The following is a 27043-nucleotide window of genomic DNA, read 5'->3' as shown; positions in this document are numbered from 1 at the left end:
ATGAGAATTAATTTTTTTTTATCATCAATTAAAGTTTTCATAAAATTATATTTTAATTAATGTGAAAATATTTTAAAAAAAATAGTTACCTAAATTGATTGTTTCAATAAAAGTAACTATTTTTTCTTAAATTATGTGAAAAAGTAACAGTATTATTAAAGTTGAACGGAGGAGTATAATTTTGTACCACCCTCTGTCACGCATACATTTGACGGAATTTTTTTTTTGGTATATTCTGAGAGATTAGCCCGGTTGACTCCAAGTCGGCCCTGAGTTCTCGATAACACGGTTAGTTAGACTGGTCAGATTACCTACCTAACACTCGTTCCCTCCCTTCTATCCTTCTCTTTTATGCAGTTTCTGAAGACGAAGAAAGAAAAAATCTCGTATCTTGTTGTTTAGCCAAGATGGCTGTGGCGGCTGTCAGTTTTGCTGCGGAAACAATTGGCAACCTGTTGATTGAAGAAACGAAGTTCTTACAAGGGGTGAGTGACCAGGTGGAGCAACTTCAGCTAGAGCTAAAGCGGATGCAGTCGTTCTTAAAAGATGCAGATGCAAGGCAACATGAGGAGGAAAGGGTCAAGGTGTGGATTTCACAAGCAAGAGATCTAGCTTATGAGGCCGATGACTTGATTGAAAGATATGCTTTCAAAGTCGCGTCACGAAGGAGGAAAGGCATTAGAGGCATCACAAAGAGATGTGTTGGTATCCTGAATGAGTGCTATGCTAGGCACACCACAAAAACGGGTATTCAGACTCTGAAAACGAAAATCTCTGATCTTACCAAAAGTTTTCAGGAATATGGGATCGCAGCTGTGATGGAAAGACAGGACGGCGCAAGTAGTTCATCGCATCAACAATTGAGGCGGACATATTCCCATGTTGTCGAGGATGACTTTGTTGGATTGGAGGATGATGTTGAGATGCTGGTAAAGCATCTGTTGAGGGGAAGCGATCATGATCATGCGATCGATCAACACTTTAGAGTTGTCTCCATCTGTGGGATGGGTGGCTTGGGAAAGACAACTCTTGCCAGAAAGGTATACAATCACCCTGAACTGAGGCGCTGCTTTGATGGTCTTGCTTGGGTATGTGTCTCGCAAAAGTGGCAAAAGGAAGACATTTTGCAAAGGATCTTGCTAAGCCTAATCCCAGAAAAGAGAAAAGAGATACTGGAGTGGAGGGATGAGGAGCTAGTCAGGCAACTTTTTCAAATCCTGCAAAACAAGAAATGTCTTGTGGTTCTTGATGACATTTGGGCCACAGAACCATGGGAATGTATAAAGCAAGCATTTCCAATTAGAAACGACGGAAGCAAGATCTTAGTTACCTCTCGCAATAAAGACGTGGCTTTGCATATTGATCCCAGTGGTTTTCACCACCAACCGCGCTTTTTAAGTGAGGACGAAAGTTGGCAGCTACTTCAGAGGAAAGCTTTACGGGGCAGGTTTCATGGAGGTACATGACTTCTTAAAACACTTTTTATTTTATTTTTTATTAGTTTGCTAAATTGATCTAGGGATGATAAACTGTAGATCTTGAGGGTTTGTTTGTTGTGGCTATCCTTTTTAGTACATGGTAATTAAAGAAAGGAAATTAATCAACTACCTCTTGAGTTGTTGGCTACCATCAATATACCTAAGATTTTTATCGGGCCGTCGGGGTGAGAGGTGTTTTAGTGCTCTCAGTTGGATCTGTCCCCTCTTCTATAATATAGGTGTATGTATATATTGTTGACCTTTGATAAAAAAAACAAAAAAGAAAAGAAAAGAAAAGGAAAGAAACTACTAGAGGATAACAGGAGGAATTACATTGCCATGCAATTTTAATTACTGTATCTAAAAGCCAAAGGCAAGAGAAGAAAAGATGAATATTAATACTGATTTCTGCCAAAAGGGTCCGTTTGAATTGCATTTTTTATGATTTTTCATGAAAAAATTACTGTAGTGATTTGATGTATATAAAAAAAATTGTAATAAAAAAAATGATCACAGAAAATAACGTAATTTTCTAAACAATCCAAATAAGACCGAAGATTGCATGGGAGTCAAACAAGAATTATTAGAGCACAAAGTAAAGTTTTTTCTTTTTCTTTTTCTTTTTTTTGGTCATTGTGAACTGCGGTGTCTAGACCGGGTCTCACAATGGTTGAGGGACCTAAAAGTGGACCCCGCCTTTTTGTGAGATGGTCGTATACTTTGTACATTCACTGCGGTCTATAGGAGAACGTCACTTTAGTTGAGTGAATGGACTATATGAGTGTTTGATAAGGAGTTCATAATTAATGGACTATAAAGTATGGGAGTATTTTCCCCTCTTTTTGGTCTATGCTCTTTTTTTTTTCCCACTTTTTTGTTAAGCTCACAACTTTTATTGATTTAAGCACACAATGTACAGGAAGAGAGAAATTCCCTAAACACGGGCAAAACTTCTGTTTCTCCCAAAAGTCTAACATCCCTTTACATATCTTCTGTTTCAAATTTTATTGACTAAACAACAACAGTAGATGATCCTTCCTCAATGGAATTGGCTAAATTTTTCTCAAAGCTTCTTAATTTTTTCCTCTAGAATAGTTTCAATTAATTCAAAAAAATTGGACAAAACAATTTTACATTAGAATGGGAAGCAACTCAGTTAGGTTTTACTTTTGTTTTCTTTTTTGGATTATTCATAGTTTTCATACGTGAAATGCTATGGGTTGGATTTAGAGATTTAGGGTAGAGAGCCATGTTTTTAAATTTGGACCGGACCGGTCGAATTGGAATCAGCCAAGTGTCCGGTCAGAGTTATCTTAAAAACTTGAGTTGGTAGATAAATACTCAATCAAACCCGGTCCAAAAACCAGAAGAACCGATAAAAATCGAATTTTTTTAGTTTTCCTTTTTGTTGAATTTTTTTTCTTCCTTACCTCTAGCCCCAAATCCTCGTGAGCTCTCCCCTCCTCTGCAAATCCATTTTCACTCTTTCATTTCAATTCAACTATCAAAAATCAATGATTTAACCTTTTTTTTAAAACAAGATCTAATCTTGAATCTTGAATTCAAAAGAAGAAAAGAACCAAAAAATGCAAAAAAGGGAGTGGAGGAGAGAAAAGTTTGAAAAAAACAGATAAAATCTTGATGTTTCATGAGTTTCAGAATAAATAACCAACAAAATAAGAATGAAAATCAAATTAAAAAAAAAGTAGAAGAAGAAAGAAGTTGCAGTTTGGCAAGAGAAGGAGGAAGATGAAACTCTGGTAATTCTGCTCTAAGGAATGCGTCAGGGGTAGAGAAAGAAATGGGAATGTGATGTAGGGTTAAAGCATTTTTAATATTATGTTTTGACCCTTAAATTGTTAAAAACTATTAATATATCTCAAGCATTTCATACTTTATAAATGTTGTCTTAAAGTTTGTTGTTACTTTTCAATTAAGTCCATAATTTTAATTCTAAACTTGTCAATGTTTATTGAATAATATAAATTGCTACTTGATCGTTCTAATTTTTTTATATTTTCTTGTTCAATATATTTAAACATCAAATGTATATGAATATACCTTTTTGATATTAACATGCTCTTAGGTATTTTACATATAATATTTTAATTTTTCAATAATTTTTATTTATAACGTCATCCGATTCGATCTTGATTGAATCCATTAACCCTTAACTCCTGAGGTTGATCGAAACGATACCCAATCCGAGTCTGAAAACATAGGTAGAGGGAGGAATGGAATCACGTTTAACTTGAGTTCTATCTCATAATTAAAGTAGGGCGCTTGTTATCATGCTGGGATGTATAACTTATTATACTTTTTGGTGTAACATAAGATTCATAGTCCTAATCACGTACAAAAGAATAACAAGAGTGAAATAATCTAACTAAGATATACAAGCATCAGGCAAAAGTACATAAAAATAGAATTCATCTCATCATATAGCTTCAAATAGGGCGCAAACGAGTCGAGTCAAGTTGAGATTTGATCTAATCGAGTCGAGCCTTCAGTTAATTTTATGAAACTCGAATTCGAATTCGAGCTCGTGTTCGACGAGTTCAAAATATCAAGCTCGAACTCGAGTTTAAAAAAATAATTATTTTATTTTTAAAAATAAATAAAATAATAAAATTTCTTAATAAATAATAAAATATTAAAAATATATATGTAATTTTACTATTAAAATAAAAATAAAAATAAAAAAATATATAATCGAACTCACGAGCCGCTCGCGAGTCAATGAATTTAATGTTTTTGAGCTTGAACTAGAGTTCGAGCTCGACTTGATTAGCTTGAGCTTGACTTGAGCTCGATATTGACCGAACTCGTATTCGAGCCGCTTGCTAGCGGTCCTGGCTTCAAGGCCTCTGGAGAGTTTCCTTGCACCGTTTCTAGCTAACAACAGTGGCCTCAGCATTCTTCTATCTGCTCCACTTCTATTTGAGGATGAGCCACAAGCTGTTTGAACGCATCCAAATTTCTAGCTTGTGAACAATAGCAGAAAAATAGCGACCTTTCTCATTAACCATACAAAAAGAATCCGATGAGCAGATAAGCAATTCAAAGTCACCCCACGCAATTTTTCATCGAAATTAGTTGCTGCTCTGTACACCAAAAATTGTCTTTTACACAACCTTCTTAATAGCAACAACAAACAGAAAATAGAAAAACATCCGTGATAAAGATTCTAGAGCAAAGCAACAACATTGACAATCGGGATCAACTGTCAACCCTTAAAGAGCAGTATCCTCTTACGTTGTTTATTAGTATAACTCTGCCTTCTCAGTATCCTAAGAGTTCTATCTCAACATGAAACGCTAACAAGATAACCATTATTTAGAATGTTTATTTATGCATAAATATTTATTTTCAATGTGCGCATATATATACTCATGATGCTAGTATAAACTAGGTAAACAGACATGTTAAATTGTTAATTAGTTGGTACACGAGTTAATTCAATGTAGTGCACATACATTGAGCAACTCGACACTTCTATAAGTAATAAGACTAATAGAACTCATCATCTCTCTTTGACAGAACATGAAGATTTCAAAAAATTGGAAAACTTAGGGAAGGAAATGGTGAAAGCATGTGGGGGTCTTCCATTGGCTGTTATAGTACTCAGCGGAACTCTTGCCACCAAGAAGGACCTGAATGAGTGGGCGACTGTCAATAGAAACATTAAAGCTCATCTTGGAAGAGGAAACAACTTGATCAAAGAAGAAGGAAATCTGCACAAGATATTAGCTTTAAGCTACAATGACTTGCCCTACAAATTGAAGCCTTGCTTCCTTTACCTGAGTAGATATGAAGAAGACTCTGACATAGGCACAGAGAAATTGTACCAGTTATGGATTGCAGAGGGTATAATATCAACAAAAGATCAGATTGGTGAAGAATCAATGATGGATGTAGCAGAAAGATACCTGGGAGAATTAGTAACTCGGTGCATGGTTCAAGGTAAAGCCCCTGATGATGATGATGTGATGCTGTCCTCCGTTGGAAGATCATTTGCATCGTGTCGCCTTCATGACTTAATGAGAGACCTAAGTTTGCTCAAGGCTAAAGAAGAGAATTTCTTGTTATCCATAAGCCATTATCATGATGGAATTCTCGATGAGCATGGCAATAATGATCACTCACAAGTTTACCGTCTAGCCGTCCATTTTTCTAAGGAGGATGTAAGGAAATATGTCCCTCCAGCTGAGAAGAGAAATACTAGGCACCTGAGGTCACTGGCGTTGTTGCTCTTAGGTAATGAATTCTATGAGGGGCGTCTTCCTAAGAAAATGAAGTCTCAATTCAATCGGTTCAAAATGCTCAGAGTGTTGACCATTGAAGGGATCCGTCCTGCTTTCTCGGAAGATCACATACTTAAAACTGTATTTCTCCTAGTAGCAGATCACTTGAGGCTCCCAAAAGCTGTTGGGGAGCTGATCCACCTGCGATACTTGAGTTTGAGGAATTCAGTTTTCGTCTGTTTGCCATCATCCTTGGGCAACTTACAAAACTTGCAGACACTTGATTTACGAGCCGGAGTGTGTAGAATACCTAATGTGCTTTGGAAGATGAGACAGCTTAGGCACTTGTATCTTCCGGCTAATTACGCTGACCGTATGGTGGGCAAGTTTAGCTTAAATTTGTGCTGCAAGAATTTGCGACTCAAGGGATTGGACAAGCTAGAGATCCTGGAAAACTTCTGTCCTCCGACTTGTTCATCTCAAGATATATCCACATTGAAGAACCTTCGAGTACTATCCGCCGTGGTATTCATGGGGAACTTTGATGACGAGTACTTCCCTGTAGAAATCCATAGATTAATGGCAAACTCAGACCACGTGCGTTGCACATCCCTACGTATTTATTCAGCAGCCAGTGCCGCCTCAAACAAGGAGAAATTGTCGGATGCTGTTGGTCAATGTTTCTCTAGTCGCAATCTTCAAGTCTTGGAGGTATATGGTCCACTGGCCAATTTCCCCAAGCACGAAGCCCAGTACATGTATGCAAGCCTTCTTAAATTGAAACTAACCACAATGGAGATAGAGGAATATTCCATGGAAACTCTGGAAAGGCTCCCTAATCTCCGGTCGCTTCACTTGCAAGATCTATATATTCTCGGGAAAGAGATGAGGTGCAAGGCAACAGGTTTTGGCCAACTTAGATTTCTTCGTTTTGAATTTCTACGGAACTTGGAGAAGTGGAATGTTGACGAAGGAGCCATGCCCAACCTTTCGGTCTTGACAATTGTATATTGCACGAAGCTGGAGATGGTTCCCAATGGATTGAGATACGTTAAAACGCTGAAAGAGTTGAACATTGCATCGATGCCAAAGGAATTCACAGATAGAATCCAAGCAGTAAATGGTGAAGATAAGGGACAGGATTTTGACAAAGTCTCCCATATACCCACCATTAGCGTGCGTGATATTTTATCCTGACTCAGCAGATGAGGTACCTCTGATTAATTTCTTTTTGTTTAGCATCTCAATTTTCGGAACATACATCCATTTGATTCGTCAAGCCTTGTGTGGTACTTAAAACTGATCCTAATTGATTTTAACTTGTGCTGTTAGGATCAATTTGACGGGCATGATTAATTCACTGCTGGAATATGATGCTCTCAAACCTTTTCCATTTCCGTATTAATTATGTGTCTCGTGTCTATGATTTTCACTCAGCTTATACTCTGCATATTTCTTGATGTAATTTGTCTAATTAGAGTTTGTGCTGTAATTTAATGCAGATTATATTTTTAATTAATGAATTTTTTTTTTATAATACCTTTTTGTTTAAACAACAATGGCTTCGCAACTGATATCGTGGGAAGGAAAAAGAAAACTTAAGGCTTTGTTTGTTTCAGGGGGGAAACCGTGTAAGAAAGTATGCCGTGGGAAGAAATGAAGTGCAGCCATGTAATGGAAGGAAACTAATTTTCCCACATGTGTTTGGTTAACAAGAAAATGATGCAAGAAAATACAAATTCTTGCATTTGTTTAACCGGAAAGTCACAAAAAAAAATTGGGTAATGTATTCGTTAATAGAAAATATTCAATATTAAACTTCTTTTTGGTATTTAATACATGTAAAAATATGTAATAAACATAACATTTTGCATAATGGAAGAGTTGTTGTTACCTCAAAATCAATCACATTCTTTAACCACAAGTTAATATATAGACATAAAAGAGGGAGCATAAAATGCAAAACAAAAAAAAGTACTAATGTCATAAAAAGTCAACAAATTACTAATTCATTAGTTGTTAAAATAAGAATAAAATGTCTAATTACAAGCCAATTTTTTGAATTGTAAATTCTAAGATATTCTAATTTAGAAAGAAAGGAGTTGTAAAAGATAATTAGTTGAAACTTTTCCCTGAGTCACTTCCATATAAATTTCAGCAAGGAAAATTTTAAGGAAAATGAGTGGAATGTAATGGGTCCCATAAATTTCCTAAGAAACAAATATTCAAAACTGGCGTGAAAGTCATTTTCGTTCCCTTTTCTTGGCAAACAAACACTGGATATCAAAGACCAATTTTCTTATGCATCCCAACTTGGCAACAACACAATAATAGGTTATCTCACTGGTGGTTTGCTTTTCCATTTTAGTCCATTATCATTGTTTAATGTTTTAGGTACAGATTTTTTTTTATATTTTTGAATTTTGCTGACTAGCTTATGCCATTATGTTCAAGTTGTCCATAGTCTCCAGGAACTAAAATAAAAAAAAAAAAAAAAAAAGAGTACGAATAAGTTCATTTGGGCGAAGATTGGATTTAGAGGCTAAAAAGCCCCCAAAGGTACATCCCCAAAAAGTTTAAAAGTTCAATGCATGAGGTCTTCTAGGTTTTGGTCATTGAATGTTTAATTTTCTATGTGGTAAATTGTTGGGTTGGATGTAAAAGTGGGCATTCTCTCTCTCTCTCTCTCTAAAACGGATTTCTAGAGGTTGTCAAAATAACTTAAAAATTATGTTCATTTTTTGCAAGATGATTTGCACTTAGAAATCAAGAAAGTCTTGATCTAATAGTTAAAAGTTGAGACGTTGCGATTCAAAGGTATCTCCTCTTCATCCTCTCCATTTTTTAAACTCCAACTTTCCCCTGTTAAAATTAAAAAAAAAAAAAAAAAAAAGAAGTTCTGCACTTAGAAAGCAAGAAAAAGCGTGGAAAATTAAATGCTATTAGATCAGAGGCCCTGAAATGAAACGTAATTAACCATGGGGGGACTTGCAATCAACTCCTTTCGTCAAGAATAGTACAGTTGACAAGAAATATCCTCTACTTGTGCTAGTTTTGTTTTGTTGCCACTAACTTTTTCGCGTAGTTCATGCATGGAGTAAGACAACTATTAGGACAGGGATTAAGGGATAGAAGGCACGCAGAAGTGGTATGTAAAGATCGGCAGACGAATTTTGAAATAAAATCCATTGCAGAATTTATACTCTTGCTACGCAGCAAAAAATGCAATTTGATTGGCTTTCATTGAGAATATGTCTGTGGAACTATACGTGCATACATAGAGTTATAACAATCGCATTAGCCACATGGCTATAGATCGCAATCCTCACTAGTAAAGAAATGTTTCAACCAAAGTATTCAATAGAGAAGAGGGTCTTCTTGCCTTCTTTAGATAGCTGGATGAGGTATGGAACATCTGGTCAATATGAAATAGAGACATGGATATAGGCATAAGGAATTTAATTTGATACTATTTATACTTTCCTTCGTTATCGTACTTGGTATCAGAAAAATCCGCTATTAATTTCTTTCAAAAGGATCTGAGATGCATTTCTTTTCTTTGATAAATCACAGTATCTATATGGAAGAGGATGCTTTTCTTCTGTGGGGAAAAAGCTTATTGCATCCCGAATCAGGGACAACTTATTGGGCTGTCTAAGAAACTTGTAAGCAATGTATTACCTAATTAATACTCTTTCCCTCCCTCCAATCCTTCTAGTTTATGTAGTTTAAGAAGATGAATATAAGTAGGAGGTGTCATCGCTTCCTCAAATGTACTACCCTTAAACCTACCTACACGCTTCCTTGAAAAAAAAAAAAAAAGAATTCATCTTTTTGTCTAGCAAAAATGGCTGAGGCCGTTGTCAGTTTTGCTGCGGAAACAATTGGCAACCTGTTGATTGAAGAAACGAAGTTCTTACAAGGGGTGAGGGACCAAGTGGAGCAACTTCAACTAGAGCTAAAGCGGATACAATCGTTCTTAAAAGATGCAGATGCAAGGCAGCATGAGGAGGAAAGGATCAAGGTGTGGATTTCACAAGCTAGAGATCTAGCTTATGAGGCCGATGACTTGATTGAAAGATATGCTTTCAAAGTCGCGTCCCGAAGGAGGAAAGGCGTTAGAGGCACCACAAAGAGATGTGTTGGTATCCTGAATGAGTGCTTTCCTAGGCACACCACAGGAACGGGTATTCAGACTCTGAAAACGAAAATCTCTGATCTCACCAAAAGTTTCCAGGAATATGGGATCGCAGCTGTGATGGAAAGACAGGATGGCGCAAGTTCATCGCATCAACAATTGAGGCGGACATATTCCCATGTTGTCGAGGATGACTTTGTTGGATTGGAGGATGATGTTGAGATGCTGGTAAAGCATCTGTTGAGGGGAAGCGATCATGATCATGAGATCGATCAACACTTTAGAGTTGTCTCCATCTGTGGGATGGGTGGCTTGGGAAAGACAACTCTTGCCAGAAAGGTATACAATCACCCTGAACTGAGGCGCTGCTTTGATGGTCTTGCTTGGGTATGTGTCTCGCAAAAGTGGCAAAAGGAAGACATTTTGCAAAGGATCTTGCTAAGCCTGATCCCAGAAAAGAGAGAAGAGATACTGGAGTGGAGGGATGAGGAGCTCGTCAGGCAACTTTTTCAAATCCTGCAAAACAAGAAATGTCTTGTGGTTCTTGATGACATTTGGGCCACAGAACCATGGGAATGTATAAAGCAAGCATTTCCAATTAGAAACGACGGAAGCAAGATCTTAGTTACATCTCGCAATAAAGACGTGGCTTTGCATATTGATCCCAGTGGTTTTCACCACGAACCGCGCTTTTTAAGTGAGGACGAAAGTTGGCAGCTGCTACAGAGGAAAGCTTTACGGGGCAGGTTTCATGGAGGTACATGACTTCTTAAAACACTTTTTATTTTTTATTTTTATTATTTTGCTAAATTGGGCCTTTTTTACTTGATCAAGGGATGATAAACTGTAGATCTTGAGGGTTTGTTTGTTGTGGCTATCCTTATTACTTATTAGTACACGGTAATCAAAGAAAAGAAACTAGTAAACAGTCCCTTGAATGGTTAGCGGCCACTAAAACTTAAAGATATTTGTGGAATGGGAGGTGGTTTAGTTCTCCCAATTTGATCTGCCCCCCCTTTACTATAGTGTAGGTGTATGTATATATTGTTGACCTTTAATAAAAAAAAAATAATGAAAAGAAACTACTAGAGGAATTACAATGCCATGCAATTTTAATTTTACTGCCTCTAAAAGCCAAAGGCAAGAGAAGGCAAGACGAATATTGATATGAGTCAAACAAGAAATATTAGAGCATAGAGTAAAGTTTTTTTTTTTTTTTTGGGTTTCTTATGAACAGCGGTGTATAATAAAACGCAACTTGAGTAAATCTGACAGGCAAATCCTTTTTTTCACCCGAAATGTGAGTGGTTGATGAGCAGTTCATAATTAATTGGACTATAAAGAGTGGTTAAGTATTTTCCCCTCTTTTGGGGCTATACTCTTTTTTTCTTTTTGCCCCCTTTTTGTTAAGCTCACAACTTTTATTGATTTAACGACACAATGCACACGAAGAGACAAATTCCCGAAACACAGGCAAATCCTCTGTTTCACCCGAAAGTATAAACATCCCTTTACATGTCTTCTGCTCCAAATTTTATTGACTAAACAAAAACAACAACAGATGATCTTTCCTCAATGGAATTGGCTCAATTTTTCTCAAAGTTTCTTATTTTTTGTTTCTCAATGGAGAAGTTTCAATTTTTCTCAGAGTTTCTTATATATACACACACATATATTCATGATGCTAAACAGAAATGTTAAATTGTTAATTCAATGTACTGCACATACATTGAGCAACTCGACACTTCTGTCTATTAAGTAATAAGACTAACAGAACTACTCATCATCTCTCTTTGACAGAACATGAAGATTTAAAAAAATTGAAAAACTTAGGGAAGGAAATGGTGAAAGCATGTGGGGGTCTTCCATTGGCTGTGATAGTACTCAGCGGAACTCTTGCCACCAAGAAGGACCTGAATGAGTGGGCGACTGTCAATAGAAACATTAAAGCTCATCTTGGAAGAGGAAACAACTTGATCAAAGAAGAAGGAAATCTGCACAAGATACTAGCTTTAAGCTACAATGACTTGCCCTACAAGTTGAAGCCTTGCTTCCTTTACTTGAGTAGATATGAAGAAGACTCTGACATAGACACAGAGGCATTGTACCAGTTATGGATTGCAGAAGGTATAATATCAACAAAAGATCAGATTGGTGAAGAATCAATGATGGATGTAGCAGAAAGATACCTGGGAGAATTAGTAACACGGTGCATGGTTCAAGGTAAAGCCCCTGATGATGATGATGTGATGCCGTCCTCCGTTGGAAGATCATTCGCATCGTGTCGCCTTCATGACTTAATGAGAGACCTAAGTTTGCTCAAGGCCAAAGAAGAGAATTTCTTGTTATCCATAAGCTATTATCATGATGGAATTCTCAATGAGCATGGCAATAATGATCACTCACAAGTTTACCGTCTAGCTGTCCATTTTTCTAAGGAGGGTGCAAGGAAATATTTCCCTCCAGCTGAGAAGAGAAATACTAGGCACCTGAGGTCACTTGCCTTGTTGGTCTCAGGTAATGAAGGTTATGAAGGGCGTCTTACTAAGAAAATGAAGTCTCAATTCAATCGGTTCAAAATGCTCAGAGTGTTGGCCATTGAAGGGCTCTGTCCTGCGTTGTCTGGAGATCAAATACTGAAAAGTGTACTTATCTTAGTAGCAGATCACTCGAGGCTCCCAACAGCTATTGGGGAGCTGATCCACCTGCGATACTTGAGTTTGAGAAGTTCAGTTTTCCACTGTTTGCCATCATCCTTGGGCAACTTACAGAACTTGCAACACTTGATTTACGGCATGCCAGAGTGCTTAGAATACCCAATGTGCTGTGGAAGATGAGACAGCTTAGGCACTTGTATCTTCCGGAAAACTACAGGCAAGATATGGAATTTCTGGGCAAGTTTAAGTTGAACTTGTTCTGCAGGAAATTGCGAGTCAAGGGATTGGACAAGCTTGAGATCCTAGGAAACTTCTGTCCTCCGACTTGCTCATCTCAAGACATATCCACGTTGAGGAACCTTCGAGTACTATCGGCCGTGGTGTGGTTAGATGACCTTGATGAGGACTTTCCCACAGAAATCCATAGATTAATGTCAAACTCAGACCACGTGGGTTGCACATCTCTACGTATTTACTCTGACAAAGATTCAGCAGCCACTGCCGCCTCAATCAAGAAGAAAGTGTCGGATGTTGTTGGTCAGTGTTTCTCTCGTCGCAATCTTCAAGGCTTAGAGGTAAGTTGTCCCATGGACAATTTTCCACGGTACGAAGCCCAGTACATGTATGCAAGCCTTCTTAAATTGAAGCTATCCAGTCTCGAGATAGAGGATGATCCCATGGAGACACTGGAAAGGCTTCCTAATCTGCGGTCACTTCACTTGCAATATAGATCTTTTCTCGGCAAAGAAATGAGGTGCAAGGCAACGGGTTTTGGCCAACTTAGATATCTTCGTTTTGAAGGTCTACATAACTTAGAGAAGTGGAATGTTGATGAAGGAGCCATGCCCAACCTTTCGGCCTTGACGATTGTATATTGCCCAAAGCTGGAGATGGTTCCGAATGGATTGAAAGTCGTTAAAACTCTGAAAGAGTTGAACATTGTGCGGATGCCAAAGAAATTCACAGATAGGATCCAAGCAGCAAATGGTCATGAAGATCAGGGACAGGATTTTGACAAAGTCTCCCACATACCCACCATTAGTGTCCGTAATGTTTCATTGTAACTGAGCATTGTTGATCAGGTATCTGGCTCTTGTCAACATTTCTAGTTTCATTCTGGAATTTTACTTTAATTTATCCTTAATCAATTATAGTTTCTCTCTGGAATTTTATTTCAATTTATCATTCAACCAATGATGAATGACCTTATATTCAACCACACCATGCTTACAAAGTCACAAGTTGCATATCTCTGATTTTAGGAACATTTATTTGACTCAGTAAGCCCTATATAGTACTTAAAACTGATCCTAATTGATTTCACTTGTGCAGTTAGGATCAATTTGACGGGCAAGATTTATTCACTGCGGGAATGTGATACTACCAAACATTTGCCATTAATTATGTGTCTTGGTGTACGATCAATTTTTTTTTTTTTTCCGTCAAAAGTCGAGTCTCCAGTTACTATACTTGGACTTGTATTAATTATGTGTATCATAACCATCATTTTCACTCAGCTTATAGTTTGCAGGTTTCTTGGTGTAATTTGTCTAATAAGAGTTGTACTGTAATTCAATACATATTGTATTTTTAATTAAAGAATTTTTTTCACACTTTTTTTCTACAACAACAGCTTTAAACCCATCACGTGGATGCCCTAGATAGCTCAGTTAGTAACAAATTTGTATTACGCACGTATAATACAAGTTCCTATGCATAATTAAATTTTTTTTTTTTTGTATTTCATATAAAACACTCTGAAATACATTTGTCATATAACAAGAATTCAAATTTGGAATCCAAATCATGTTAGTATAAAAAAATCACTACATTTTCAGTGGATAAAACGTTAATCCTTGAAAGATATTCATACTTTTTCGTTAATCATACAAAACACGTAATAATCTTTTTGCTATTGTACTTCACGAATAATACTTTAATTATTGGTAAAACTTAAAATTTGAGTAAGCATGATGTTATTATATATACAAAACAACCATGATATATAGCATAATTTTTTTTTTCAAATTTGTATATATAAAACTAATGAGACTTTAAATTTTTGGTCAATCTAATATCGCATGTATAAGGAGAGAGCTCTTAGACTTTTCGTCGCGGTCGGATTCAGGATTCAAATCTTGCTTCTAGCTTTTGGGAGGAAGGGTGTGGAGAGGAGTGTGAGAGAAAAAAATTTTAAAAAAAGTCTTTTTTTGGAAACATTTTTTCTTTTTTCCAAATTCAATAAAAGCTATTTCATATTCAGAAACACCACCTCCAATTCCGAAGAAAGCAAATAGTAACAACGGAACGGAAGGAACAACAATTACCACACTGGCGTCGGTAAATGTTAACCCCCTCACCAAAGTCTAGGTTGCAACGCGGTGAATAATTGAATTCCGTGCATAAAATCGCGTGCGTTTTTTCTTTTTCTTTTTGATTTTGTGATTCCTTGTTTGGTCAATTTTTCAGCACCTTTTTGTGGACTCTAAATGATTTGGGTAAACTAATCACAAATTTTTTTTTTAACTCATAAATTGTGTAAAAAGAGCTTAAATTTCAAAACCAATGTTAATCATATTGTCAGCACTTTGAATATACGCGGAGGTATGCACACATGAGGGTAGGTAGGCAATTACCCACTCCTCCCTAAAATTTTGAAAAATTGCACAAAAGGCTTGATATTAAAGAATATTTTCAATTTTGTATCTTATTCGCCCCCTGTCCCCTCAATTCTGTAAACTTCATTCCTTAATCACTTTGCCCCCTTTCAATTTTAAAATGTCCATTCCTTCGTCTACACTTCCTTTTTGAATTACATAGGATTGTCTTCTCCATAAAAAACCAAAAAAAAAAAAAAAATTTTGTGATCAATAATCCAACAAAAGTATTGGATTTATTTTCTATCAAACACAGACTTCTCTTTTTGGGGAAGAAATGATTCGACCTTTTTTAATTTAGACAATGTAGTCATCAAAATAATTATTGTTTCCAATTTCTTACTGCGGTTATCTGTTTTGCAGGAAAAACCAACTTCCAGACGCCTGCCCTGGCTGGCCACAAGTCTAAATTTAGTGTTTTACTTTTCTCTGGTCCACAATCCTACTTCCACACTCTTACTACATTTCCTTATTTACCAAAGATTATGGTTGTCAAGAACCCCTTCTTCTGGTCACCTAATCCTTGAAAACTTACAAGGGACCGGACCAACTTGGTTATGCATCCCAGCTTGGCAACCAGGGATTTATTTTTTCAAAAAAAAAAAAATTAAAGAAAAAGGAAAAAGACAATAATGGGTATCATAATAGTCAAGTTCCTTTGGTGAAATTGTCAGTAAAAGAGTTAAAGGCCCCCAATGATTGATGCTAATCCCCAAAAAAGGACAAAAGACAATGAGGCCTTTTGACGTTCTGGTCATTCGGAAGGCCCAACCGCCCACTAAACCAAAACAAACCAAAACACAACTCCGCCTTTTGACCCCTCCCATCAATTCATATCCGAGCAACTTCCTTGATAGGATTGTCAGAATAGGTTGAACATTTAGGCTCAATTTTTGAAAATTAAACAGGAGGGAGAGTTAAATGCCTATAGATTGGAAGGCACTCAGATGAAATGAAATTTGACCAAGGGGACTTGACAATCAACCCCATTCGATAAGAATTACAAGTACAATTCATGAGAAATTTGGTTGCGTTTGGATTGCATTTTTCATGAATTTTTCGTTGGAAAATTACTATAGCGATTTGATGTATGTAAGATAAAAAGGTGATAGGGAAATGTGTTCACGGAAAACAAGGCCATTTTTCGATAGAAAATGGCAATCCAAACAAGCCTGAGTCTGCTTGTGCTTAGCTTTGTTGCCAATGGCTGAGTAACTGAACCATGTATCCTGAAATCTTCCTTTCACCTTAACCAATTATGCAGGTTTGTAATAAAAACTCTAGCATGCCAATTCCTCATGCAACAGATTTGTGGTTCAAACAGATGCAAGAAATGATTCCTCAATAGATCAGACTACTGATTATCATCCCACTAATAACTAATAAATCCATCTGCAAACTTTTGCAAAGCAGTGAAGTACCTTAATATCCTTCATTTGCTGCAACAAACTGCAGCAAGAAAAGAATACGAGGCACAATGGTTCCGCACGCATGTGCAGCTATCTAGACATGCCTGCATACGTGAAAACAGATTCAAATTGTTCAATGAGAGAAAACCAATCTTTTCACAATGTTTCGTGTGTAGAACTTAGTACCTGTACAATATTAGCCAAAAACATCAATGCAGCCAAAAAAATCCAGAGAGAAGATGCAAATAGAACTTCATCCATTTTCCCCAAGCCTTTATTTTGTACCATCTCATTTCATGCAAAATGTCCCAGCACAAACTATATGATTGAACAATTTGCACTGTAGGAAGACCGAGCTTCAAAATAATTTTTTTCCTATATCACAAGCAAGCATCGGTGACTGTACAGACTGTGTCACTGACATCATGAAAGGTCAAAAATTCATATATCAAAAAAGCCAAAGAACCTCAAGGTCTCTAAATCAAACAACTAAAGTGAGCCTTGCAATTAAGTTATCTGAAGTAACAAACAGGAAGAACACTTGTATGTTACCTGAAATCTCCACTGGGGCAAATCTCCCAAGTTCTTCTGCAGTTTAGTCAATCTTGAAACAGAAATATTGGCCAGAAAGAGCAAAGATCTTCTTGTACTTTACCTGATATCTCCAGGCAGGAGAATCTCTGCACTCATAGAGTCGTTTGCACCTGAACCTATGGCAATAATCTTCCTTTTTTTTTTTTTAATAGCCAACCACCTGGAATTTTTTCATACATGCTTCATTGCTGTACACAAACGTGTCGAGCAAAGCAATGAGCAGGCTTCAAGAAGATTATACAAGGGATGCTAAACCAAAAGAAGCTACTTAAACCATGCCAAAACAAATTGCCATCACAGAAGAACTTGCACCTACGTTGGATTCAGCTTGCTTCAGACTTCAAGTGCAAAAGGAAAAGATTAGACAACATATCTGACATGATGATCTGGTAATTGGTAAAACCAAAGGCTTCTTGATATCATCACAGAATATTGATTGATAATAAAATTTTCAGTTGAGACTATCAAACACAACAAAATACGAGACAAATGGCAAAATAAAATGGAAAGCCAAATTTTGTGCTCTCCAATAATGAGCACAAAATTCATCTGCACTCCACACCAACTTCAGCAGCCCGACGAGGCTTGTTCTTTCTTCTGCTGCCATTCTGTCTGAATCCAACAGACTTCACTGCTTCATTAGTGTTAGTCTTGTTTCCCACACCATTTTCCTCTTTGATAGAATCTAAGTTTTCCTTGACTTGCGAGGCCCTTTTCCTCTTCCGGCCATTCTCAACGGCGGGTTGATTCTTACTATCTTTATTTAAAACAGAGCTCTTTGCACTTTCACTGTCTTCTTCTTCTTCTTCTATCTTCTCAACATCTTCATCTTCCTCAATGTCATCCTTCAGTGGTTTCTGTGGCCTTCCCCTTCTCCTCACCGGTAATTTCTCCTCCTCACCACTTCCGGCATCTTCACGAGCAGCAATACTCAATTGTTTCTTACCCTTTCCTCTCCCTCTACCCATTTTTCAGAAAAAGCAAAAAAAAACTTCGGCAAAAATTAATTATCTCTGCAGAAGAACCTGCCCGGAAAAAGAAAATCAGATAACTTCAAACAACTCAACAAATTTCACGACTTTCTATTGAAACTATAAATACTGAGAAGGATCAATCACAATAACTCAACAAATATAACCACACACTAGAAAACGAACCAAAAATAAATCTTGGAAACGGATATCTCCTCAGATTCACCAATAAGCAAACGACTATAAGAAAACCCAAAAAGCTCTGTTTCCTGGCAAGCATACAAATCCATATTTGCTCTCATGCCCAGGAAACACATAAAGGTTGGAACTTTGACTACTTAGTGTAAAAGCATCATGTGTATTCGGATGTTATAAAATAGCGCCTAACTAATAAGCAAAGCTGTAAATCCGAAACTTCAGAGCCTAAAGAAAACAAGCCAATGGCAGTTTCAAGAAAATCACTACATAATCAATCCAATACAACAATAACATCCAAGACAAAAAGCAGATCATCCTATGATTGAAACCACATACTGAGAAAAACAAAGTCTGCATAGCAACCATACAACAAAAGAACTTAAGACTGCTTTACTTAAACATGCTTGAAAACAATCAAAATGGAATCTTTGAAGCTCAAAACAGACCACCCAAACAAACTGAAAAAGATCAAATCTTTCCAATAAATCCATTGCACAACCTTTCATACAGAATGAAACATACCAACTGAAGCAGACCTCATAAGAAACGGAAACAGCCACCATTTGCATCTTCAACCAAAACCCTCTTTTTTCAGCACATCTTTATCACAATTCCAATCAAAGAAAACCAAAATCGAGATGGGTTTTCCTATGTGCAAAAGTAAACAAAGTAAAGAAGCAACAAGAAATTGTTCAACTGATAAGAAAATGAAAAGGCTTTGATCTGACAGAGAAATAGTAAAAGCCCAGATCAAAAAACAATCAAAAGTGAGGAATGATTCAAGAACTGGATTGAGATTTGATGAGGTTAATAATCCTCACCATTTGAGGTTAAGAAGTTCAGGCAAGGGAGAGAAGCTGTGAGGCAGAGAAGGGAGGCAAAGGTAGAGAAGACTGCAAACAAAAAACAAGTGAAGTGAAGAGGAGAAGAGAAGAAAAATATGGATGTGGGATACTACTACTAGTATAGTTGCAAGTGGGGTAAGGATATTTAGCATTTAGGGGATTCTTATGGGCTGTTTGGGAAAATTATGGTAGAGGTATTGATGAAGGTAAAATAAAACACAACTGATTGAGGGGGGAAAAAAGGAGAAAAACAAAAAATGAAAGCACATATCTGGCAGAAATAAAAGAGAGGGAAAGAGAAAAAAGAAAGGAAAAGGCGTGGTGCTTGAGCTTGACATCAATGATCAATGTGACGCTGGCTCAGAAAGTCACCTCTTGTGTGCCAAAAGAAAAAGGTGTTAAATTTTTACTTCTAGAGCCTGCTAAAAGATGTTTTGTTATTTTAAGGACTATGAGAAATTATATATCCCATTTGGATTGTTTTTATATAAAAGTTTTATAGGAAAATATACTGTAACGATTTTATGTATGTGAAACAAAAAGATGATTGAAAAATATATTTATAAAATTATAAAATTCTTTTTAAAAAATTACAATTCAAACAAAACAAAATGTGTTTGGATAACATTTTTATCTCAAATAATATTTTACTTACGTTACAAACACAATTTGGAATAACTTTTTTTTATATCTTTTTTAATAATATATTTATTTCACATACATCAAGTCCTAAAACGTGTTACAATAATTATTTCAAATAATCCTCTATTCAAACGTTAACATTAGTGTACTGAAACCATGACCACGGTAAAAGTAAATCATAAATGTGATCAGTGACCCCCCAAACCATGAACATTAGTGTACCAAAGTAAAAAGGTCGGTTTTCAGACCATTGATGCAATTAAAGTAATGATTAAGGATTTTCTATTTCTTCTACTAGTTAATTTTCTAGGTGTATTTAACCATTCAAGTTTTCTTGATGAGAACACACTAAAAAAGGCTTTGCTGTACAGGAAAAAAGAATAAACCTCCTCACTTAATCCGTGTATTAATCCAAAAGCAAAATGGAGGAGTTTTCAAGATAAATACAGACCACTTTCACTTACCACAAATATTTTCACATAATGAAAATTTTACCTAAAGAAGTTTCTTGGCACATTTCTTAAATTTTCTTTTTTTTTTTTTATAATAATAACTCATGTGATTTTGGGGTCAGCAGGGGAGAATCACTGGTTATCGCCTGGGTCATTGACTGAGATCACGTGCCCATTTACGGATGTACAATAGAACAATCTTGATATGGCCCCACTCTCTTTTGCATCTTTGCTAAAATTCATTAAATCAGCCTGTTTTATTTTTTTTCCCCTTTTTTTGGTTTTTTAAGGTAAAATCAGCCTAAATTTTCACTTGAAAAACTTTTTACTGTCAACGTGCTTTATTAACCTGGAATGCAATTCATAAGTTTACTCATATCTTGCATTCTTAACAAGTAGTATTTCTCCAAATGAATACTCATGCTAATTTTTTTTTAAATTCTTCAATTTTTTATCTTTTTTTTTTTGGGTAAAGTCAATAAAATTTGAGTCCCTCCATTAAAGCATAAAAATTTACTTCAATTTGGAATCCATTTCCTCGTAGCATTTTCAACATAACTGTTTTGGATCCTTGGTGAAACATATATTTCTGCAGTTGGAATTTTGGATTGGTAGTTATTTAAAAAAATTTTGTGAGAATAATAGTGTAGGATTTTTTGTGATATAATGTATGATGATAAAACGAATGACTGAGAGAATAAAAAAATAATAATATTGTAAGCAAGACTCCTTAAGTGTCGACAAAAAAGGAGGATAATTCAAACAAATATTAGACAACTCTATCTTCATTTCTCTTTATTCCCCCCTACATTTTGCAAATAGAAATTGTAGATGGGCAGTTCAATTTGTATATAAAAAATATAATCACATCCTTCGCCAGATGACCGTCACTTATGAGGGTTTCAATTTTTCAAAGACAAAGATTTCACCAGCTTAGGATGTAACTCCAAATGAGTCAAAGCAGCCCTTATTTATTTAGAAGTCCGCTAATGAATTGAAGGGAAGAGAGGCAAAAGCAAGAACAATTATAAATGACAATTGTTCTTGAACCATTGAGCCAAAAACACAGGGGCCAAGTCCCTTTGTGGACTATAGTTCAGGGGTTTGAATCGCACTTACAGTGAAAAAAATTCAAAAGAATTGTCAGAACATTCTTTTGATCTAGTCAGATTCTTATATCTACTAGCTTTTTATACATAGTCTCTTTAGGCTTCCTTTTCTGTAAATTAGGATAGATTATGTTATAGAAATATTATAATTACAGTAAAAAAAAAGAAAATTATTCTTGAATTTAGTATAAGAAATGCATTTGCAGTAACAACTATTGTTGTAAACGTTTATGTGCAAATTCCTGATAGTACTGTTTTGGAATTAATCTTATATACACTTACAGTGTATACACTGTCATCATTAGATGCATGACTCATAATTTAAATTTGAATTTGAATTTGAAATTTAAATTTTGCATATGTATTGTATATCTAATCGTAATAGTGTATACACCGTCAGTGTATATAAGATTTACTTATTGTTTTGTGAAACTCACAATTGAAAGATAAATAAATCGAGAATGTCAATCATGCCACTCAAGTGTAAAATTTCAAATTAGAAACAAATTTTGCCAAATCAACGTAAATCCATCCCAATGGTTGCAGATAGGATCCTTGAGCCTAATTGAAGGTACATACCTGGAGTCAAGAAATATTTAAGTATAACAAAAAAAAAAAAGTTCGTAACTCATTATTTAACTTGGCTATTACTCATCACGGGGGAGTAGTGATGAACAGTAATATTCATTTCTTTCTTTATTATTATTATTATTATTATTATTTTACAACAGTAATATTCCTTTCTTGGTAGTCAAATTTTTGAAATTCAAGCTTCCCTCATCATCCTTTCACTTTTGTTCTTACCCTTTGAATATTTGTTGCCACAAGAACTTGATACTTTCGAAAGTAAATTGACGAGAAGGCCCCTGCATGGTTGGGCAGTCTGTGTCTGATCTGGCTGGGGACCACAAGTTTAGCTGGATTGCTCAAACTCTGCTGTGATGACTGGACCCAGTCTAGTTGCTCAAAGCCTAACATCTTATTGGTTTAGGGTTTGGTCGACTACGATCGCGTCCGTAACCGGCAAATACCCTACAGTCCAAATGTTCTCACTGGGGCCTCGTTGATGGAGCCCAATATGGCGAGAGTCCAGTGTTTCCTACGTCAATTGGTTGAGCTTGTATGCTAACGTTGGTTGGGAAAATTTTTTTTTTTTTTTTTGGTTGAAGTTGTAAAATCTCATCTGATATGTTTCTTGAAATTACTACTAACAAATTTCAGAGGAAATAGGATGCATTTTGTATTTTACTTTCCTTCTTTAATTGCATTATTGAACATGGAGAGAATGATTTTAGCTTAAAGTACAACACTACTATAATGCCTAATTGGATTTAATCATTGTCACACTTGTACCATGTAGATTTTTTTTTTCTTATACGAGAGGGTTTAGATGCATACTAGACATGCTTTATTTAAATTTTGAATGAAAATTATTTATCATGCATGAGTAATTGCTAGTATAAAATAATTTTACACTTATGATGCAGGAAAGATTAATACTATTTACAACTAGTGATTGACACACATTCGATATATGTGACATGATTAAAAAAAATTATCTTCTAAAAGTAATGAATCCGGAATCATAATTGATGAATCATTATACAACTTACTAAATTGAAAAGGGGAATGAGAACGTAAATAAGAGGTCAGATTTCGAAATCTTCCACTTACATTATAAAAAAATAGTAAAAAAAATTTTTTTTAATCTATTTGGGACATTTTTACCCTTAAGATTGGGGTAATAAATGAAAGTTAAAAAGAAAAATGACACAGTGTACTGATACTGCCCCTTTTATCTGTTGTATAAATATTTATCCATGAATAATTATGGTTCAATACCTTGTCAGCTGGATACAAACGACTGATAACAAGGGACGAGGAAGCCATTTCCTTGTGTACACAGGATCTAAGTAGACGATGGCAGTAAAAGTAGTACTATTATTCTTGGATTGGATCGGAAGCGACTAGCCAGACATGAAAATGATTAGGACATCATTTTTCTTACCACGCACGTAGTTTATCTTGCCCCAATGATACGTAAAAGTCAAGCAACGCCCAGAAAAGTCGGCCATTAGGTTTATCAGCAAAGCATCGGTTAGGATTTTCCCAAATTGTTTTTCACCACAAAAAAAAAAAAAAAAAAAATCCTACTTGAGAAAAGGCAGAAGCCAGCAGAACTTGGATACAAAGTCTTCAAGAAAAAGCGTATTCTATTGAACGCAAAGGTTGACTGGCTAAATCGCGTTAAAACTAGCAAACCATTCTCGATGCATAAGATACCAGAGGCGTACATATAGTTTTGCAGAAACCAGCTGGAAATCGAGCTGTTACTTTGGATAATATGTGTAAGAAGACAAACTTGCCTAACTGCGTGATTTCGGGCAGCCCTTTTTGATCGAGCGGTTTCTTTTTCGCTCGAGAGTTTTTTTTTTCTTTGATTTTATGTTTCTGGTTTCGTTGGTGGGATATTGGCCATTAATTTTTTGAATGGTTCAAAGAAAATCACGAAGCCAGCCCTTTTTCCTAAGTATGCATCCTTCTCTTATATATTAATCCTGGTTAAAGCAAAAAGTTTGTTCCCAATAATAAACATTTAGTCGTCACGATTTCAACTGTTGAAGCTGTAAAAGCCTGTTTAGGTTACACAGCTAGTGAGATTAGGCAACGGATCATAAGGAAAAACTTGAAAAATGGCTTTGTTTGTTTTCCGTGAACACATTTTCTTATCATTTTTTTTGCCTCACATATATCAAATCGCTACAGTAATTTTTCAACGAAAAATCCATGAAACATGCCATCCAAACACAACGTTTATCTCAAGTTTTGATTGAACTTGACTAATAACAAGAGACGACTTCTTGGGGTGAAATGATAACTTATATGAGCTTTGGTTTTTGGTCAACCTTATCGAGGGTGTTGCTGCCACACAAACTTTCACTCTAGTGAGTTTCTGGTCAAATTTCCCCCAAACAAAAAAAAAAAGAAAAAGAAAAAAGGGTTTCTGGTCAAAACTAATCAAGGAAATGAATTCGCTCTAGTGGAAAAGCGTCGGTGCGAACAAAATCAGAAATAAAAAACGCGCAAAAATCCCTTCTTCTGTACTGCCATTGCCACATGCACTTGCACAAATTGCGAAACACTACTAATATGGACTTATTATGTATTTCCGAGGCTGGACCCTGTTGATGTCTGTGGAAATTTCCTCGTCAACACAGAAAGGAGCATGGAGCTAAAGTTTGCTTGAATATTTTAGTATTTTACTTTTCCTATATCCAAAACAAGAAAGTCTAGCTTTAGCGGTCCTAGCATAGGTGCGTGCAGCAAATTGGTAATCACTAAACCAGATGAATTCTCCATCAAACAAATAAAAGATTAGAGAGATTTATGTTGAGTTATGACAGCAAGTGGTGTTGGTGCGGGTAGTTCCTTTGAAGGTAGAATGTTGTTAATCAATTGCAATAAAAAATTATAAGATTCACGTATTTAGATGGATAGAGTGAGCACAAGAGGAGATGGATAGAGTCACTGGTAGAAACCGAAGAATTGTTGATTGACTTGAGTCGGATATACCTAAGCTTCGATACCTCCAAGCTATATGCAAAGAAGCATTTTGGAAGCACCTTTCTGCACCGCTAAATCTTCCTCGAATTGCATCTCAAGCATGTGAAGTAAATGGGTACTGCATACCCAAGAACACTGGACTTAGCGTGAATATTTGGGCAATTGGAAGAGATCCTGATGTGTGGGAAAATCCACTAGATTTCCACCCTGATAGGTTTCTTAGCGGAAAACATGCAAAACTTGACCCCCCACCCCCAGTAAATGATTTCGAGTTGTTTCATTCCATTTGGGGCCTGGAGGAGAATTTGTGCTGGAGCCAGAAAGGGGGTAGTGCTAGTGTGGAATACGTACTAGGGACGTTGGTGCACTCATTCGACTGGAAACTGCCTGCTGAAGTGATTGAGTTGAACATGGAGGAAAGTTTTGGTTTGGCTGTGCCCCTTAAAGCCAAGGTTAGTCCAAGACTGGCTCTAAATTCTTATTCAGCTTAAGCTCCTTTGCCCGTGTCCAAGACTTTCAATACAATCAGTCTTTTGAATTTTGAATGAGTACGAATTTTGAATTTTGTTAGGTAGGAATAGACAGGCTAAGAGATTTAACCACCCAAGGCCAAGATCTCTCTTCTTCGAGAAGCGAATGGCCCAATCAAGAATAGTTTGTGTTGCAGCCTCACTTCGGTGCAATTTTGGTTCGAAATCCTGTAAGCACAAGAAGAAGGAAAGCACAAAGAGGATCGAGGCTTTCCCTCCGGTGTCGAGTGCGACTCCGATAGATACCTAAATTAGCTTCTGAGGTGTTAGGAAACTCGGTTAAGGAGAGTTCTGATGATTTCTTATTACCTGTTATCCAGGAGGAGAGGGATATTTGTATTGGGTGAGAAGAGGTGCCCATCAATTTTGTATACTTGTCATGAATGTGTCTGCCTAATTGCGAAGATTCAATTTCATAAGCAGGACACAACATGAACCACACTCATTTACTGTTTACTGAAGCTCCGTCTGTCCATTGTTGCCGCACCAAATCAGATGGTTGTACATTGCAAGGGAAGACGCATCATCATTTGACATCCAAAATTTTTTCCAATACTAGTAATAGTTTACATGCTTTGCACGTGATTATAATGTTCTAAAATATATTCTTCTTTAGATACTACTTTTTTTTTTTTTTTTTTGTAAAATTTTGATCATCAACATTATAATACAGTATTTTTATGTTATTTATTTTCTTAAACTAGCTACTTTTAAAAATTTTATTGAATGGAAAGAGACAGAAAGCATTCTAATGTAGTTAACATGTCCCGTTGGATTGAATTTGGAATCATGAACCAAACATTTTTTTTTTTATTTATAGCTTGAACTCTAACATATCAAATATTGATAATATCATGTTTTACCAAAATTATTGTATATTCATGATTTTATTACATATAAATCAAAATCATTACAATTTTTTTTTATAAATGAAGAATATAATTAAGCTACAAAATAAACATACATGTAATTTGAATTCTTTGTATTGTTATTTTTGTCAATAATAGAGTGCAAATGATCCGCCACATAAAGTTGTGTTTTTTTTTTGACTTGTACATTCTCACAATTGAAATTTCATAGATAGAGATAGTTGATGTTTTTTTATTTTCCTTTTTCTTTTATTCATATATTTTTGCACAATCCAATTCAAAGCAAAAGCAATAAGTCTATTTTTTTTCATATGAGCACAATTTTTTTGGTTTTAGTATCAATGTATTTGATGGTCATGAAATTGGAATAAGAATTTTGGCTAATTAACAATTTTAATATCAATTTTTAGTATATTGCAGTATTTTATTTTTTCAATTGCTAACTTTGAATTTATAACCACTACCATTATTGTCAAATACTGGAATGCATTAAATCTGTCTAATTACAATTGTCTCAAGAAATGAAATTTACTTAATTTTAAAGCTTTCCATTTCATAACTACTCCCATTATTCACTAATATTGCAATACGATAAATATACGTAATCATTGGAAAAATAAGGGTATTTTGGGTATCAATGAAAATAATTTGGAAATCATTCTTCATTTTAAGTTTACTTATATTAT

The 27043-nt window shown here is 35.7% G+C and overlaps 3 protein-coding genes across 5 annotated transcripts; 2 read left to right on the top strand and 1 right to left on the bottom strand.

Moving 5' to 3' along the window:
- Positions 1-252: 252 nt before the first annotated feature.
- Positions 253-9422, top strand: LOC113692293 (putative disease resistance protein At1g50180). Of its 2 annotated transcripts, none has more exons than XM_072053094.1 (3): positions 253-1458; positions 5019-6932; positions 9296-9422. In XM_072053094.1, the coding sequence occupies exons 1-2, from the start codon at positions 408-410 to the stop codon at positions 6917-6919; spliced, it is 2952 nt and encodes a 983-aa protein (XP_071909195.1). In that variant the 5' UTR covers positions 253-407; the 3' UTR covers positions 6920-6932; positions 9296-9422. The 2 variants fall into 2 exon arrangements, with proteins under 2 accessions (XP_071909195.1, XP_027066488.1); XM_027210687.2 differs by lacking the exon at positions 9296-9422 and adding an exon at positions 7055-7259 and having other exon boundaries at positions 254-1458.
- Positions 9423-9567: 145 nt separating this feature from the next.
- Positions 9568-14084, top strand: LOC113692433 (putative disease resistance protein At1g50180). The gene is made up of 3 exons (XM_027210845.2): positions 9568-10617; positions 11661-13599; positions 13850-14084. The coding sequence occupies exons 1-2, from the start codon at positions 9570-9572 to the stop codon at positions 12695-12697; spliced, it is 2085 nt and encodes a 694-aa protein (XP_027066646.2). The 5' UTR covers positions 9568-9569; the 3' UTR covers positions 12698-13599; positions 13850-14084.
- A 3486-nt stretch (positions 14085-17570) lies between these two features.
- Positions 17571-19475, bottom strand: LOC113694169 (uncharacterized). Of its 2 annotated transcripts, none has more exons than XM_027213033.2 (2): positions 18869-19475; positions 17571-18202 (listed from the first exon to the last, which is right to left on the bottom strand). In XM_027213033.2, the coding sequence occupies exon 2, from the start codon at positions 18143-18145 to the stop codon at positions 17723-17725; it is 423 nt and encodes a 140-aa protein (XP_027068834.1). In that variant the 5' UTR covers positions 18146-18202; positions 18869-19475; the 3' UTR covers positions 17571-17722. The 2 variants fall into 2 exon arrangements, with proteins under 2 accessions (XP_027068834.1, XP_027068835.1); XM_027213034.2 differs by having other exon boundaries at positions 18883-19475.
- Between the last annotated feature and the right edge of the window lie 7568 nt (positions 19476-27043).

This window comes from Coffea arabica, chromosome 6c (assembly GCF_036785885.1).
Source record: "Coffea arabica cultivar ET-39 chromosome 6c, Coffea Arabica ET-39 HiFi, whole genome shotgun sequence".
Taxonomy (NCBI): Eukaryota; Viridiplantae; Streptophyta; class Magnoliopsida; order Gentianales; family Rubiaceae; genus Coffea; species Coffea arabica.
This window is presented reverse-complemented; position numbering and strand designations above follow the sequence as displayed.